At 38.9% G+C, this 19,690-nt stretch overlaps 2 protein-coding genes across 6 annotated transcripts in view; one reads left to right on the forward strand and one right to left on the reverse strand.

The window, feature by feature from the left end:
- The window catches only part of LOC133546787 (gastrula zinc finger protein XlCGF57.1-like), a 297,001-nt gene that overhangs the window by 163,203 nt on the left and 114,108 nt on the right, over positions 1-19,690 (forward strand). For 2 of the 5 annotated variants that reach the window (XM_061892612.1, XM_061892609.1), the window contains exon 4: positions 975-3,230. The exons of the other annotated variants lie outside the window; for them this stretch is intronic. In XM_061892612.1, coding sequence (XP_061748596.1) covers positions 975-2,119 — 1,145 coding nt within the window. In that variant the 3' untranslated portion in view covers positions 2,120-3,230. Of the gene's footprint in view, positions 1-974; positions 3,231-19,690 lie in introns of those variants that run through there. 5 annotated transcript variants of the gene reach the window in all.
- Positions 1-19,690, reverse strand: part of LOC133546790 (zinc finger protein 391-like) — a 277,556-nt gene that overhangs the window by 78,898 nt on the left and 178,968 nt on the right. The window lies entirely within an intron of this gene.

Raw genomic sequence — 19,690 nt, forward strand, 5'->3', positions numbered from 1 at the left:
TTTATTTTAAATTGCCTTTCAAATGTCTATTCTTGGTGTTGGATTTTATCAAATAAATTTCCCCCAAAAATGCGACTTATTCTCCAGTGCGACCTATATGTTTTTTTTCCTTCTTTATTATGCATTTTCGTCCGGTGCGATTTGTTCTCCGGAGCGACTTATAATTCGAAAAATACGGTAAAGGGAAACCAATCCAAATCCATTGCTACTCTTTATAAAGTAAAACATGCTGAATAAGACATGTCTGCATATGTCATATTATTCTATTGTTTTTCCATATTTAACATATTGTGTTGAAGTTTGGAGAAATGTTTATAAAACAAATATACACCCAATTATTCAACTTCAAAAAAGGGTCATCAGAATAATACACAAAGCGTGCTACTATGGACATACCAATCCATTATTTATGAGTTCTAATATGTCGAAATTTTCAGATATTGTGTTTTTAAAAACCTTGGAAATTATATTTCGAATAAAGCAACAGTCTTCCAGCTTGTATTATTAGGTTATTTCAATTAAGAAGAGAAAACTATCATTTACGGGGATATTGATTTTTGAAATAGGTAAAGTAAAAAGGAATACAAAATACAAATGTATCACAGTTTTAGGAGTTAAATGGTGGAACAAGCTCAGTGATGAGTTGAAGACATGTAGTTCTCTCACTGGGTCCATGTGTACACTCTCAGTTACATTAACACTGATATTATACATGTGGGCCAATAGATAGAAATGCTGTTAAATGTAGCTTTGATGTGGCAAGCTACTTTTGCAGTGTAGCGTGTAGTGTAGCTTGCTACAATTCTCTGAGGATAGCTTAGCTACATTTAATGGAGAGTAACTTGTAGCTTAGCTTACTACATTTTCCAGGTCGCTTGCCCATCACTGTCTATTTGGCCTAGCTCACATGTGAATAGTTTGAATACTGCAAACTTCAATACAGTAACACCTCATTTGTGTTTTATGTTCTGCAGACGTCCAGCAGGTGTCAGCAGAGAGTCATGAAGAGATTCCCTCCAAGCAGCAGGAGTGGAGCTCCAGTGTGGGACAGAAGGAGCTACAGGCCCCCTCCCACATTAAAGAGGAGCAGCTTCATGATGAAGTAGAAGCTCAGTCCTTACAGCTTCATCACAGTCAAAGTGAGGAGAACAGAGGGGCGGAGCTTGTAAGTCAACACATCACAGAAGCTGATGGAGAGCATTGTGAAGATATAAAGTCAGAACCAGACAGCATCTTTGCTCCACTGTCAGACATGGACCACATCATGTCACACTCTTCTGATCACAGTGACCACATCCAAAAACCATTGGAGAGTAAAAATGACTCCAAAGGTGATCACACTAACAACAAACACTTGGACTGCTCTGAATGTGGGAAATCATTTAAACACAAGAGTTATATTACAATACACATGAGAATACATACTGGAGGTAAACCTTTTACTTGCTCTGTTTGTAAGAAGAGTTTCTCCAGAAAGCTTGACATGACCATACACATGAGAACACACACTGGAGAGAAACCTTTTACTTGCTCTGTTTGTAAGAAGAGTTTCTCCACAAAGCTTGTCATGTCCACACACATGAGAACACATGCTGGAGAGAAACCTGTTACTTGCTCTATTTGTAAGAAGAGTTTCTCCACAAAGGTTGTCATGACCACACACATGAGAACACATACTGGAGAGAAACCTGTTACTTGCTCTATTTGTAAGAAGAGTTTCTCCACAAAGCTTGTCATGTCCACACACATGAGAACACATGCTGGAGAGAAACCTGTTACTTGCTCTATTTGTAAGAAGAGTTTCTCCACAAAGGTTGTCATGACCACACACATGAGAACACATACTGGAGAGAAACCTGTTACTTGCTCTATTTGTAAGAAGAGTTTCTCCACAAAGCTTGTCATGACCACACACATGAGAACACATACTGGGGAGAAACCTGTTACTTGCTCTATTTGTAAGAAGAGTTTCTCCAGAAAGCAATACATGACCAAACACATGAGAACACACACTGGAGAGAACCCGTTGAGTTGCACTGTGTGTGATAAAAGGTTCAGGTATAAGTATCAGGTCAGTAAACACAAGTGTGCAACAGTCATGGAAGCTGCAGGGATTTAAAAACACTTAGTGATTGTGCTAAATGTACTCTAATACCACAGCATGTTTAAAGGGGAACATTATTACCAGACATATGTAAGCGTCAATATATACCTTGATGTTGCAGAAGAAAGACCACATGTTTTTTAACCGATTTCCGAACTCTAAAAGGGCGAATTTGGCGATTTAAACACCTCTCAATTGTTCGCTGTCGGAGCGATGACCTTTTACCCGTGACATCACAATGGGAAGCAATCCACCATTTCCTCAAACACATTACACACACAAGTCAAATCAGCTCTGTTATTTTCCGTTTTTTCTACTGTTTTCCGTACCTTGGAGACATCATGCCTCGTCGGTGGGTTGTCTGAGGGTGTAACAACACGATCAGGAACGGATTCAAGTTGGAATGTGCATTGATTAGAACGTCATGCTAATCAATGCTAACATGCTATTTAGGCTAGCTGTAGGTACATATCGCATCGCTATGCCTCATTTGCACCTATATTTACATCCAGCCTTTCTCTCCACCCACATTTAAGGCCAAACAAACACATACTAATCGACAGATTCAAGTTGCACCATTGTCAAAAGATGCGAAAGTCCCTTGTTTGTTCTGCACATTTTACCGGCGATGCTACGACAGACATGGCACAGAGGTGTGGATATCCTGTGACACTCAAAGCAGATGCATTTCCAACGATAAAGTCAACGAAATCACAAAGGTGAGTTTTGTTGATGTTATTGACTTATGTGCTAATCAGACATATTTGTACACGGCATGACTGCCAGCTAATCAATGCTAACATTCTATTTAGGCTAGTTGTATGTACATTTGTAGCTATATTTGCATCCAGCCTTTCCCTCCACCCACATTTAATGCCAAACAAACACTTACCAATCGACATATTTAAGTTGCTCCAGTGGTCAAAAGATGCAATCTTTGGTTAGAAGGCGATCGCTGAATAGCTTCAATAGCTATTCGCTCAATAGCTTCAGTTTCTTCTTCAATTTAATTTTTGCTATCTGCTTCCACACTCCAACCATCCGTTTCAATACATGCGATATCTGTGGAATCGCTTAAAGGGGAACATTATCACCAGACCTATGTAAGCGTCAATATATACCTTGATGTTGCAGAAAAAAGACCATATATTTTCTTAACCGATTTTCGAACTGTAAATGGGTGAACTTTCGCGAATTAAACGCCTTTCTATTATTCTTTATGATGTCACATAGGGAGTCAAGCCGCAATTTTTTCAAACACATTGCAAACACTGAGTCATATCAGCTCAGTTATTTTCCGTTTTTTCGACTGTTTTCCGTACCTTGGAGACATTATGCCTCGTCGGTGTGTTGTCAGAGGGTGTAACAACAAGATCAGGGACGGATTCAAGTTGATTTGCGTGGAGTCTGCATCGATTAGCACGGCATGCTAACCTATGCTAAAATGCTATGTAGGCTAGCTGTATGTACATTTGTAGCTATATTTGCATCCAGCCTTTCCCTCCACCCACATTTAATGCCAAACAAACACATACCAATCGACGGGTTTAAGTTGCTCCAGTGTCAAAAGATGCGAAAGTCCCTCGTTTGGTCTGCACATTTTACCGGCGATGCTACGACAGACATGGCTCAGAGATGTATGGATATCCTGCGACACTCAAAGCAGATGCATTTCCAACGATAAAGTCAACGAAATCACATAGGTGAGTTTTGTTGATGTTATTGACTTATGTGCTAATCAGACATATTTGGTCGCGGCATGACTGCCAGCTAATCGATGCTAACGTGCTATTTAGGCTAGCTGTATGTACATTTGTAGCTATATTTGCATCCAGCCTTTCCCTCCACCCACATTTAATGCCAAACAAACACCAATCGACGGATTTAAGTTGCTCCAGTGGTCAAAAGATGCAATCTTTGGTTGGAAGGCAATCGCCGAATAGCTTCAATAGCTATTCACTCAATAGCTTCAGTTTCTTCTTCACTTTTGTTTTCGCTATCTGCCTCCATACTCCAACCCTCCGTTTCAATACATGTGTAATCTGTTGAATCGCTTAAGCCGCTGAAATCCGAATCTGAATTCGAGCTAATGTCGCTATATCTTGCTGGTCTGTCCGCCATGTTTGATTGTATTGGCATCACTATGTGACGTCACAGGAAAATGGACGGTGGATTTACAGATAGCGAAAATCAGGCACTTTAAAGCCTTTTTTTGGGATATTCCATGATTGGTAAAATTTTGAAAAAAACTTCGAAAAATAAAATAAGCCACTGGGAACTGATTTTTGTTGGTTTTAACTCTTCTGAAATTGTGATAATGTCCCCCTTTAATATGAATGTATATTTGATGTTGTATGTAGTGCTTCTCATCTTCTACTGTTATATGTTGTCCTGGAGTTACTTTTTAAGTTGTGTGCATGTATTGAATATCATGTATGTAGCTACTAATTTATTTGATTTTCTCATTGTTAAAGAGAGGACATCTTTATTTTCACTTGGGTTTTTTTTTCACACATTTTCTTCCTATGTATTTTTATTGATGTTATTATCCAATTAAAAGCATGAATGAATAAAATATCTAACAAAATGTGGACTCTATAGATTATCAGCATTGTTACATCATGGATGTTAACTACAGCAAAACATCAACAAAGAAGAAAAAGGCTGAAGTTAGCAACACATCGCAGAACTTTAGAGCCATCGTGAGTGGAGTTGCTTGTTTTTATTGCTGCATTTGTACTTATTTCACCTCACATCTTCACTTTCAACTCTAAAGTCTTCTTCAAATATATTGTTCTGGGCTTCTAAGATTGATGTTTACTATGTGTGTGTAGTCTGTGGAAAGGGTTGTTGTCCCTTGTGGATCAATTTGTTTACTTGAACAGATACATCATCATCATCATCATCATTATCAAAATACAGATTTAAGCACTGTATTAGAGTGCCTCTTGTAGTACTCCAACTCGCCACATTGAGAAGTGGGGGCGATCGTGAGCTAGCAGATGCATGTTGCTATCATGTTTTATCAGCGAGGAAGACAGCATTTGTGTTTACTTTTTTGTCAGATCCAAGTTGTATTGCTCTGCTGAATAAATGAATCACTATGGCTGCCAATATGGAGGATTATATATATATATATGTATATATATATATGTGTGTGTGTGTGTGTGTATTCTGGGAAATCCCTTATCTTTCTATTGTGTTGCTAGTGTTTTAGTGAGTTTAACAGTACCTGATAGTCAGATGTGTGTGTTCACGGGTGTGTTGACGTCAGTGTCTCAGGGAAGTCGACGGCTGCTTTATGGGCGGCACAAGCTGACCTAAGAAGAGACTTTTTACCACAATTTTCTCACCGAAACCTGCTGGTTGACATTGGGTCGGGATCCATGTTCGCTGTGATCCATAGATCCAGATCTCCAAAATACTGTGTAATTATGCCGTTAAAGCGGACGACTTTTAGCTGTGTGTGTGTGTGTGTGTGTGTGTGTGTGTGTGTGTGTGTGTGTGTGTGTGTGTGTGTGTGTGTGTGTGTGTGTGTGTGTGTGTGCAGCGCTCATATTTCCTAACAGCCTGTGACGTCAAGCGTACACGTCATCATTACGCGACGTTTTCAAGAAAAAACACCCGGGAATTTTAAAATTGCAATTTAGTAAACTAAAGTGGCCGTATTGGCATGTGTTGCAATGTTAATATTTCATCATTGATATATGAACTATCAGACTGCGTGGTGGCTAGTAGTGGCTTTCAGCAGGCCTTTAGGTCGGGGTCTGATCATGACTAGTCATAAATATCGACACCAACATCGCCCCCTTGTGGTGGAAAATTATAACAGTCATAACTTCCTTCCACATGCTCCAATCTTCCTGATTTGTTTTATGGTGGGTGAAGATCATCGTCATTCTACATCCTGTACGCAAATTTAAAATGACATTTTTCATACTCAGCACATTTTCTAACAAAATCTTGTTAATATGCTCAATAAGGTTCTATTCAAATGTAATACAAGTAATACGTAAGACTTTATTTGCACACTTAAAGAGATAAGTTTCCAGGTAAAAAAGATTGTTTATCAATTTATTTTCCATGAATTAATTTAGATCCAGAACACACATTGTTATATATCTTATTATAATGATTACTATAATTGAATGTAAGTTTGTGTAAAATATTTTCACACAACAAAGTGTGAATACATGTTGTAATGTGTGGGGTTGAGTTATAATTGATATAATACAATTAGGTATGGCAAATGCATTTTGTTTACTTGCCAACTATTCAAATTATATTTAATATACATATTTATATAATGTCATGTAATATGACTTCAACATTATTTTTGTTAAAATAAGAGTTTATTTGCTAACCAGTTCTACTTCTGAGTATTTATTTTATTTTGTTATTGAACAATTAAACACACATAAACAATGTTTAGACACATTAAGGTACTTTCAATACAATATGAGTGTCAGGCTTTGACGTGGATTGAGTGTGCTCCTTCGACGCAGCGGGATTACAGGACGAGCCAGGCGTGAATTCGGGTACATGTTTTTATTCAAACACTCTAATTAAAAATCATCAAACTAAGGGCGCTCACAAAGAGGAAGAAACTTGGCTAAACAGTACAAACGTGAAACAAAAACACCTGCTCAAGGGCATGAAAGAAAATTTAACTATAAACATAAACAGCACAATGGCAAGACTAAAGACATGAAACAAAAGAGTGCACTGTGGCATAAATATATAAACTTACTCGGCATGGAACTGTGGACAGGGCGTAAAGGTTTGGACAGCATGGGTAGGGTGCGTGTGAGTGTGAAGATCCCAGGACGAAGACAAGAAAAAGAGTGACTTAAATAGCTGTGACTATTAGTGAAAACAGGTGTGAGGCTGAGAACAGGGATGTGACAGGTGAAAACTCATGAGGTTGGCATGGAAACAAACAAAACCAGGAAGTGCAAAACGTGACTGATTGTCCAAAATCAAAAACATAACATGACAAAACAAAACATGATCCATAGGTGTGACAATGAGTCAATGTTTTTTCAATATTTTACTCAGCAATATAAAAAAAACATCACATTAAATCCAATCCTCTTACAAACAAAACCCGTTAAAGAAAGTAAAAGTAAATATGAGAGACCCTTCGAATAAGATTAAAATAAAATATATATAAATAAATAATAAACATAAATCATTTCAGTAAATATAATAAGGTCTTTTTTTATTTTTTACAATCTTCCTAGATTGAATTAATAAATTCAAATCATTAACACAATGTTAGAATTTGGATTTCACTTCAAGAAAGACACTTTTGTTTATGAGAGCAAATGTTTCACACTTTTTAAAAATGGATATAAATTCACGAAACGATCGATCCGCGCATGCGTGAAGAGTACGTCACTTCCTGGACTTACAATTGGTTTTATGTCAGAGTTCGTGTGAAATCACGTTCTGTGATGTTTGAATGTTTTATTAATGTTTTGTAGGAAAATAGATTATCTAGGAGTAAAAAGGAACAACAATAAAAACACGTGGTATCAGGCAGTAATATCGCTACAATTTCTAGCACTTTCACTCTTGTCATTGCAATGAATGTCGCACGGGGGCGCCACTGAACCCCAACATTAAAGCTTTGTTTGATATACTTTGAATTTATTTTTGTAAAACAAGACACTCTTTTATGTCACATTGCTGTTCAAATACATATTACCGGTTATAAAAGCATAGTAACAGTGACAGCAGGCAATATCTTATATAGAGCTACCTCTTCGTCCACTCGGCTGTGACGTCATTCCCAGCTTCCGGGGTAAACGGAAAGCAGCAGAAAATCGTTAGAAGGCAGAACCTTTCTTTCCAAAGCAGAAAGTATCTCCAAGCCTACGTATGCAGCTATTTACTAATACTGGTTGACTTTATTTGGAAAAACACAATTCATTATATAAATAAATCAGTTATAATGAACAATTACAATCAGGGTGGTCTAAACTTTCTTGACTTCACTACACTAAACAACACCTTTAAAATTAATTGGATAAGACACTACCTGAAAGACCCTACCTCAATTTGGAACTTTATTTCTCATCATGTATTCTCTAACCTTGGAGGCCTAACATTTTTGCTATTGTGTAATTCTAACATTGACAGGATTCCTGTTGCACTCTCAAACTTCCACAAACAAGCCCTTCTAGCATGCTCTCTTGTATACAAGCACCACTTCTCACCTACCAAATATATCATCTGGAACAATAAAGACATATGTTACAAAAGGAAATCTCTTTTCCTCAACAATTGGTTTAACAATAACATTATTTTAGTGAGTCAGCTTTTCAATAAGGAAGGTCAACTTTTTAATTACCAAGAATTTCTCAACCATTTTAAGATACCTGTGACTCCCAAACAATTTGCTATTGTATTTGATGCCATTCCAACACCTGTTATTATGTTGTACATTCCAACACCTGTTATTATGTTGTACATTCCAACACCTGTTATTATGTTGTACATTCCAACACCTGTTATTATGTTGTACATTCCAACACCTGTTATTATGTTGTACATTCCAACACCTGTTATTATGTTGTACATTCCAACACCTGTTATTATGTTGTACATTCCAACATCTGTTATTATGTTGTACATTCCAACACCTGTTATTATGTTGTACATTCCAACACCTGTTATTATGTTGTACATTCCAACACCTGTTATTATGTTGTACATTCCAACACCTGTTATTATGTTGTACATTCCAACACCTGTTATTATGTTGTACATTCCAACACCTGTTATTATGTTGTACATTCCAACACCTGTTATTATGTTGTACATTCCAACACCTGTTATTATGTTGTACATTCCAACACCTGTTATTATGTTGTACATCCCAACACCTGTTATTATGTTGTACATTCCAACATCTGTTATTATGTTGTACATTCCAACACCTGTTATTATGTTGTACATTCCAACACCTGTTATTATGTTGTACATTCCAACACCTGTTATTATGTTGTACATTCCAACACCTGTTATTATGTTGTACATTCCAACACCTGTTATTATGTTGTACATTCCAACATCTGTTATTATGTTGTACATTCCAACACCTGTTATTATGTTGTACATTCCAACACCTGTTATTATGTTGTACATTCCAACACCTGTTATTATGTTGTACATTCCAACACCTGTTATTATGTTGTACATTCCAACACCTGTTATTATGTTGTACATTCCAACACCTGTTATTATGTTGTACATTCCAACACCTGTTATTATGTTGTACATTCCAACACCTGTTATTATGTTGTACATTCCAACATCTGTTATTATGTTGTACATTCCAACACCTGTTATTATGTTGTACATTCCACCAGGTGTTATTATGTTGTACATTCCAACACCTGTTATTATGTTGTACATTCCACCAGGTGTTATTATGTTGTACATTCCAACAGGTGTTATTATGTTGTACATTCCAACACCTGTTATTATGTTGTACATTCCAACACCTGTTATTATGTTGTACATTCCAACACCTGTTATTATGTTGTACATTCCAACACCTGTTATTATGTTGTACATTCCAACACCTGTTATTATGTTGTACATTCCAACAGGTGTTATTATGTTGTACATTCCAACACCTGTTATTATGTTGTACATTCCAACACCTGTTATTATGTTGTACATTCCACCAGGTGTTATTATGTTGTACATTCCAACACCTGTTATTATGTTGTACATTCCACCAGGTGTTATTATGTTGTACATTCCAACAGGTGTTATTATGTTGTACATTCCAACACCTGTTATTATGTTGTACATTCCAACACCTGTTATTATGTTGTACATTCCACCAGGTGTTATTATGTTGTACATTCCAACACCTGTTATTATGTTGTACATTCCAACACCTGTTATTATGTTGTACATTCCAACACCTGTTATTATGTTGTACATTCCAACACCTGTTATTATGTTGTACATTCCAACAGGTGTTATGTTGTACATTCCAACACCTGTCATTATGTTGTACATTCCAACAGGTGTTATTATGTTGTACATTCCAACAGGTGTTATTATGTTGTACATTCCAACAGGTGTTATTATGTTGTACATTCCAACACCTCTTATTATGTTGTACATTCCAACAGGTGTTATTATGTTGTACATTCCAACAGGTGTTATTATGTTGTACATTCCAACAGGTGTTATTATGTTGTACATTCCAACAGGTGTTATTATGTTGTACATTCCAACAGGTGTTATTATGTTGTACATTCCAACAGGTGTTATTACTTTGTACATTCCAACAGGTGTTATTATGTTGTACATTCCAACAGGTGTTATTATGTTGTACATTCCAACAGGTGTTATTACTTTGTACATTCCAACAGGTGTTATTATGTTGTACATTCCAACAGGTGTTATTATGTTGTACATTCCAACAGGTGTTATTACTTTGTACATTCCAACAGGTGTTATTATGTTGTACATTCCAACAGGTGTTATTATGTTGTACATTCCAACAGGTGTTATTATGTTGTACATTCCAACAGGTGTTATTATGTTGTACATTCCAACAGGTGTTATTATGTTGTACATTCCAACAGGTGTTATTATGTTGTACATTCCAACAGGTGTTATTATGTTGTACATTCCAACAGGTGTTATTATGTTGTACATGGCTTACACACCTCCTCTTTCTGCTGTAAACATTGTGAATGATCCACTTGACACTCCGGTGGGGAAACTTTGCTTTGATCAGAAAAATAACAGAAAAATCCTCAGCTTATTCCAAAATGATTGTGTGTCTGTCTCCTATGTAATTTCCCTCTGGAATAATGTTGTAAATGACATCTGTTGGACCAAAACGTGGTCCCTTCCTAACAGGTATTTACTTCCCAACAAAGTCAAAGAGATATCATTTAAAATCATTCCTGGTTATTACCCTGTAAAGACTGTAATGGTTAAATAGAAGAAGGACATTGATGTTATGTAACATGCACCCAGAGACTGTTAACCACTTGTTTTATACTTGTGAAAACACTCCATCACTATGGCAGGCATCTGTCGCTTCATCCTGGACAATATTTATGACAAATTTGTGCTTTGCTTTAAAGATGTGATTTTTGGTTTTACACTTTATGAACAAAAATTTGAAAAGGAATTCTACCTTTGCAACCTCATTATTTTATTGGCTAAGTTTTATATTCATAAATGTAAGTTTCTTAATACCCGACCTATCTTTTGTGCCTTTAAAAAAGATTTTGAACTTTACATTAAAACACTCTCTACCTCTAACAACAAAAAAGCTGTGAAAACGATGATGCTGTGTTCCAAATTTAAGTTATTTAATGAATCTGAATGAACCTATGGCTTTGCACTTTGTTTATTATATATATATATTTGTTTGTATTCTATTTTTGTTATTTTGAATTTACAACCCCCTGGCGCTGTTTTGTACTGTTTTTATAATGTTTTATAATGTTTTATATTGTTGTTTGGCTTACTGTTTGTAATTGTTGAAATGTATAAATAAACATTTAAAAAAAAAAAAAGGAAGGCAGCAGAACAGAGCAGTACAGCTTTGTAACGTCAAGTGTGCCAACTGTCGTGAAAGCACATGGACTGAGAAAGACGTGAGCAGGACGCTAATAAGTAGTGATGGGTTGATGAGGCTTCATGTATCGTTTGGACACATTGCAAAACTGTATTGATACTGTGTCAATACTGAGTCACTAAATAATGACATCTGCTGGACAGTAAAAATCCCTACAGGCAGTACATCTAAGAAGGACAGCTCCAGACTTGAGAAACTGATCAGGCGGGCCGGTTCTACAATGGGAATGAAACTGGACTCACTGGTGAGGGTGGCAGAGAAGAGGACTGTTGACAAACTAGTGAGCATCCTGGATGATGCCAGTCACCCTCTGCATAGTGTTATCAGCAGCCAGAGGAGCCTGTTCAGTTCTAGACTGCTTCATCCCAAGTGCAGGACTAATAGACTCAAGAACTCCTTTGTCCCACACGCCATTAGACTGTACAACTCCTCTCTGGGGCGGGGGCGGGGGGCGGGGGGTATTAGGATGACAGGGGATGCAAAGTTCAATTTTAGGACTAGATAGAACAATCCCATGATACAAGATAACCTGAGTAGAGTGGAAATAATAGGCTACCTCCTTCAGCGCTGCCTCAGAGTGGTTGTGGTGTTAGACCTGGTTGGGATTGTAAGATGCGGGGCAGAGAGGAGGAAGGGTAATGGTTGTCAGCTTCATTGGGGTCATCAGGTGGGCACCCTCCTTCACCGGCGTTTCAATGATAGGCCCACGACACCTCCAGAGGGCTCATCGGCAACACCTGGCGTCCCAGGTGAGCCCCCCTCTGCTTTTAACCATTATGTGATGTAGGTCTTACTACATCCCCAGATGGTGTCTCTCCTCTTCACCCACAGCCACCGACTGGCTGTCTCTGCTGCTCCTGAGAGGGCTTTGATGGTGTTTCGCAGGGTTTGGCCTCGAAATCCGATGTCCTTAAGCAGCCTGATTGTTGTCTGGCCCACAAAGCCTCTGCAGCCAACTTCCACTGGGCAGACCTTGGCTTTCCATCCATTCTGCTCAGCATCTGCTGCCAGTTTGGTGTACTTAAGGCTTTTGCGTTCGAATGCCTCCTCCACAGCAGCCTCCCAGGGAACCGTGAGTTCTATTATATACACAATACGCAGTGAGGAGGACCAGAGCACAATGTCTGGTCTGAGGTTTGACATGGCTATCTCTGAAGGAAAGCAGAGCTTTTGATCAAGATCCACCGCCATTTTCCAGTCACGAGCCCTTCCGAGCTGGCCTATGTCTGTTATATGGCCTTTGGTGGACTCTGCACCTTCTCGGATGAACTCTCTTGTGGCTGTAGGATGTACTTTTGGCGGGGGCAGGGCATTGATCTTCGCTCTTCTGGCTTCTAACGTGGCTGCTAGGCACTTCAGAACCTGGTTGTGCCGCCAGATGTAGCGCCCTTGTGACAGACTTGTCTTGCAGCCAACGAGAATGTGTTTGAGGTTAGCTGGAGATGGACAGAGGGGGCATGTAGGGTCCTCCCCATACCACTGTTTGAGGTTGGAGGGGGAGGGAAGGACATCATAAGTGGAGCGTAAGATGAAGCTGATGTGAACTGCCTCCATGCCCAACAGCTCCCTCCATGAGAGCCTTCTCCTCTCGACTCCTTCCCAGCTCATCCACTGTCCTTGCTTAACTTGTGAGATAGCCTTTGCACATCTTGCTGCCTGCTCATGCCGACGTACCTCCTCTACAACCAGCCGTCGTCGCTGAGCTGGAGCCGCATTATGCCACACCGGTCTGCTCTCACTAAGGCCAAGTGAGAGCAGACCGGTGTGGCATAATTTTTTTATAATGTTTTATAATGTTTTATATTGTTGTTTGGCTTACTGTTTGTAATTGTTGAAATGTATAAATAAAGATTCAAAAAAAAAAAAAGGAAGGCAGCAGAACAGAACAGTACTGCTTTGTAACGTCAAGTGTGCCAACTGTCGTGAAAGCACATGGACTGAGAAAGACGTGAGCAGGACGCTAATAAGTAGTGATGGGTTGATGAGGCTTCATGTATCGTTTGGACACATTGCAAAACTGTATTGATACTGTGTCAATACTGTGTCACTAAATACTGACATCTGCTGGACAGTAAAAATCTCTACAGGCAGTACATCTAAGAAGGACAGCTCCAGACTTGAGAAACTGATCAGGCGGGCCGGTTCTACAATGGGAATATAACTGGACTCACTGGTGAGGGTGGCAGAGAAGAGGACTGTTGACAAACTAGTGAGCATCCTGGATGATGCCAGTCACCCTCTGCATAGTGTTATCAGCAGCCAGAGGAGCCTGTTCAGTTCTAGACTGCTTCATCCCAAGTGCAGGACTAATAGACTCAAAAACTCCTTTGTCCCACACGCCATTAGACTGTACAACTCCTCTCTGGGGCGGGGGGCGGGGGGTACTAGGATGACAGGGGATGCAAAACAATAACAGTGCAATACCTTTTCATAACATGGTCACTACTGCCTACTTTGTCTTGTTATATTCTTATTTTACTGTTATATTGTTATTCCCATTGTTGCTTTTTAGTTTTTATTCTCATTGTAATATTTCTCTTTTTTGTTTCCATTTAAACCCCCATTATTTACTTTTTACTTATATTTAAATTGATCTTAACTCTGTACACTGCTGCTGGAATTTTAATTTTCCTGAAGGAACTCTCCTGAAGGAATCAATGAAGTACTATCTATCTATCTATCTATCTATCTATCTATCTATCTATCTATCTATCTATCTATCTATCTATCTATCTATCTATCTATCTATCTATCTATCTATCTATCTATCTATCCATCCATCCATCCATCCATCCATCCATCCATCCATCCATCCATCCATCCATCCATCCATCCATCCATCCATCCATCCATCCATCCATCCATCCATCTATCTATCTATCTATCTATCTATCCATCCATCCATCCATCCATCTATCTATCTATCTATCTATCTATCTATCTATCTATCTATCTACTTGTGGACTGGGATTTTTTTTTAACATGCGCTCTGAATACGCACTGTTGATCGATTGATTGAAACTTTTATGTATTAGTAGATTGCACAGTTCAGTACATATTCCGTACCATTTACCACTAAATAGTAACACCCCAATAAGTTTTTCAACTTGTTTAAATCGGGGTCCACGTTAAGCAAGTCATGGTAAAAAGTAACTGGGGCCGAGCTGGACTCGAACAACCGCCCAATGGGATTCAATATGAACACTTGTGGTCCTTCACTCTACCAACTCAGCTACCGGAGAAATCAGTTACTGTTGTGTTTTAATGTAATTAATAGGATGGTTGTGTGGGCGGGACAATACCGGAGAGTCTCCAGTGGAGACTTAATGAAACGACAAGAAAATGAACACAAATACCTTTTTTTCCGATATATGATCAAAATATTCCCAGACGGCGGAAATGATCTCCGACGACGATAAATGGCAAAAAAAAAAAAACAACGACAGAAGTGCGGCGATTCTGTTGGCAGCAGCATCTCCTAAAAGCCAAGTCTTGATCCGACAAGTTTGTCAAATTATCGGCCCATTTCCAAATTACCTTTTGTGTCAAAGATTTTGTAGAAATGTGTTCTGCACAACTGCAGCCTTTTTTAGATGAAAATAGCACTTTCGATCCATTTCAGTCTGGATACAAAGCTTTGCACAGTACTGAATCTGCACTTTTAAAGGTTTTTAATGACTTGCTTTTAATGTCTGATTCTGGCAGCTCTGCCATTTTAGTGCTTTTAGATCTTACAGCTGCCTTTGACACAGTCGACCACACAATTCTTTTAGAGCGCCTGAGAGACTGTGTGGGTGTCAGGGGGACTGCGTCACAGTGGTTCAGATCTTACCTGTCTGAGAGGTCCTTCTCTGTCAGGCTGGGGGACGCCACCTCCTCTTCTGCCCCGCTTTACTGTGGTGTCCCCCAGGAATCTATTTTAGGCCCCATCCTGTTCGCTCTTTATCTCCTTCCTCTTGGAGATATTTTTAAGAAACATGGAGTGTTTTATCACTTTTATGCAGATGACTGCCAAATTTATATGACGATTTCAAAAGGCCACGGCCCCCTGGCACCCTTCTTAACTGTCTATGCCACGTCAAGGCTTGGTTAGCCCAGAATTTTTTAATAATGAATGAGGGAAAAACGGAAATTTTAGTTTTTGGTCCGGCCCTCACTGACTTGGGACCATTGCAAAATGATGTGTGTCCCAAAGTCACCAGCCTTGGCGTCACTATAGACAGCCATTTTAAACCAGACAAACAAGTCAATAGCGTTTTAAAATCGTGTTTTTATCACCTTCGTCTTTTAGTAAAGGTTAAACCGTTTTTATCTTTTAACCTTCTTGAAGAAGTCGTGCATGCTTTTATTTGAAGTGGCCTGGACTACTGCAATGCACTTTATGCTGGCATTAGCCAAAAAGCTCTCTCCCGGTTGCAGTTAGTCCAGAACGCGGCAGCAGGACTTTTAACAGGGGCCAGGAAACGCCAGCATATAACCCCAATTCTTCAGAGTTTGCACTGGCTCCCTGTTCATTTTAGAATTGATTTTAAAACATTGCTGTTTGTTTTTAAATCTTTACATGGACTGGCACCTCAATATATCTCGGACCTCATCCAAATTTACATTCCTGCGCGCGCTCTGAGGTCCGAGAGCCAGTTCCAGCTCGTGGTGCCCAAAACCAGACTTAAGACCAGGGGAGACAGGGCCTTCTCTGTGGTCGGCCCTAAGCTCTGGAACACTCTGCCCCTCCATGTTCAAACTGCTTCCACAGTGGAGTGTTTTAAGTCTCGTCTTAACACCCACTTTTATTCTTTGGCTTTTAAAACTATGTGAGTTGTGTGGTCCTCTGTCCTCTGTTGTCCTCTGTGTTTTTTATACACTTTGATTTCTATTTTACTGTTTTAATTGCTTTTACCCTTTAAAATTGTTTTTAATCATATTTTGTTTTTATATTGGTTTTATATTTATTTATTTTGTGTTTTTATTCAGTCATTGGTGGAACATAAAATTGTTTTTTTAATATTGTTTTTAACATGGCTGTGCAGCACTTTGGAAACGTTCTTGTTGTTTAAATGTGCTATATAAATAAAGTGGATTGGATTGGATTGGATTGACAAAGATTGAGAGAAAAGTTGAGAATAAAAGTAAAAATAGGGAGAAAAGGAGAGAACGAAGGTGAAAACAGATAGAAAATGAGAGAAAGAAGGTATAGAGTATGAATATTAAATACAATCAGGTGAGCAGATACCTCAGCTGGGACGAGTTATCTAATCACCTGTTTCCTTTATCAGCAGCGTTGGAAACCATGAGAGGGGCTGGCGATTGAGGAGTGAGAGCCAGACGAAGGAGATCAGGAGAAACGCATGTCATTGAGAGCTGAAAAGCTGAAAGAGACATTGAGCACAAAAATAAATTGTAAAGAAATAAAAAGTGTGTAACCACTGAACCAGGCGTGGTGTTTCCGGGGAGGGAATGGAGGATCCAGGACGAGGATCTCCACAGGGCTATACAAATAAACATTGATTGACATTGATTGATTGATATTTGTAGTTGCTCAGGTGGATGGTGGATGGACTGTGTTGGTAAAGCTTGGCTTGACTGCTGCTGTGTGAGGGGTTGATAGTCTTGAGCCTGGGGGTTGAGAGTGACTGCTGGTTCCTTGGTTCTTTTTAAGTAGGAGCTCATGCCATCAGATGCTGTGTGTGAGGAAGCATGAAGGCTGGACGCTTTTAAAACTGCTAATTTTGCATCAGCAGCTGCCAATTGAGCATCCAGGTCCATCATTTCCTTTTTCTTTCTGATTCTTTCCCTCTCCTCTTCCAATTTCTTTTTGATCTTTTCCTCCTCCTCTTCCAAGGCAGCGAGGGCAGCCCTGTCGGCCTCTGCCTGTCTGCGAACTGAGGAGGTTCTAGAATTACTAGAACCAGACCGTGTGTGACTCCCATGTGATTTGTGACTTATATTACTAATGCTGTCATTTGGATTAATTTCGTTTTGGAAATCCTCCATATTTTCCAGGGTTGGTGTTTTTATCCAGGTGTTAACATGCTCAATGAATTCATGTAGATTGATTAATTTGGCTTTGTACCATATGTCGTGATTGATTTGGTCCTCTGTTGGTAGAATTGGTAGGAGGGATGTGTGTGCACTTGCGGTTTCCTTTATAACATTGAGATATTTGGTGAAAGCAGATTGCACGTCCATTTTGTCCTCTCCATTTTCCATCATTTCCAGGATATGTTTCTGCATGTTGCTTGCCTTGTTTAATTTAGATCTCCTCTCCTTCTCAACTGTTTCAATTCTGTGCATTAGGGCTTTTGGTGTCATTTTCACTGTGCGTTTTTTTACATCAGATGTTTGATCTGTGTCATACTTGCCAACCTTGAGACCTCCGATTTCGGGAGGTGGGGGGTGGGGGTGGGGGGCATCGTCGGGGTGGGGCGTGGTTAAGAGGGAAGGAGTATATTTACCGCTAGATTCATAGATTTACCAAGTCAAGTATTTCATATATATCAATCAATCAATCAATCAATCAATCAATCAATCAATGTTTATTTATATAGCCCTAAATCACTCGTGTCTCAAAGGGCTGCACAAACCACAACACAAAACACCACATATATATATATATATATATATATATATATATATATATATATATATATATATATATATATATATATATATATATATATATATATATATATATATATATAAAATACACACTTGAATTTCAGTGTTCATTTATTTACACATTTACACACACACAACACTCATCTACTCATTGTTGAGTTAAGGGTTGAATCGTCCATCCTTTTTCTAACCATATGCATGTACAGTAGATGGCAGTATTGTCCTGTTTAAGAGTTTCACAACAATGCTGTTTGGCAGACAAACTGCTTTACGGTAGACGAAAATGGACTGCTGTTGTTGTATGTTGTTTTACCGCGCTGGGAGGACGTTAATGAAACTGCCTAACAATAAACCCACATAAGAAACCAATAACTCGCCCTCGATCATTTTACAGTTATAACATCATTGGGCAGACACGCTCTTTATACACGTCACTCAGGTCCGCATGGAGCTGGAGGGGGCGTGGCCTCCAGCTCCGCCTGAATTTCGGGAGAAAATTGTCCCAGGAGGTTTTCGGGAGAGGCGCTGAATTTCGGGAGTCTCCCGGAAAATCCAGGAGTGTTGGTAAGTATGATCTGTGTCCACCTGTTTTTCCATCTCTGCAGGTTGTGACTGATTTTCAATCATTTCTGACAGTTCAGCCTGTGAGGGTTCCATTTGACCTTTAATTGTATCACACATTGAATGCGTTACTTTTGACTCCATTAACACATGATCATGCATTTCCAAAGCATTGTATTTTCCTTTCCCAGGATCCATGATTATGCACAACCCACAATTCAAAATCAGATCAAATATATGGAAACCTTGTTAATGTCACTCAAAACACCAAACATCAAAACCGCAATTATTCATTTGCATTTGTTCAAACCAAAACCTCACCCACGAATGGGCTTGCACAAGGAATCATAAAACACCACCTTGTATTTTAAATGTACCCACGAACGGGTTGCAATCATTCACAACATCTCCTGGAAAATACCCACTAACCACCAATGCATTGGATTTTTTGTTGCTGTCTTTGTGTGCACACACTGTTATATGGCCATATATTACATACCTTTACTTCATGCTGGCCTGTGACTTTGTTCTTGTCTTCAAAAGATTTTCTTCGAAAAGAGTTCCATATCTTTGAAAAGAGTACACAACTTCAAACAGCGCTGCTCAGCTGTCGCTCCAAAGTGATATCTGTTTGTCGAGACATTATGTATTTTGCATCTAAAGGTCGGAGGTTCTGATGATAGTGAAAGCTAAGAGATGAACAATGTCTCCCTCGTTCAGAATACGCAAATTCACACTTATTTAGTTAGTTCTCAAATAAAAATTTGAGTTTTGCCCCATTTGAG

The sequence above is a fragment of the Nerophis ophidion genome, unplaced genomic scaffold, assembly GCF_033978795.1.
Source record: "Nerophis ophidion isolate RoL-2023_Sa unplaced genomic scaffold, RoL_Noph_v1.0 HiC_scaffold_43, whole genome shotgun sequence".
Lineage (NCBI taxonomy): Eukaryota > Metazoa > Chordata > Actinopteri > Syngnathiformes > Syngnathidae > Nerophis > Nerophis ophidion.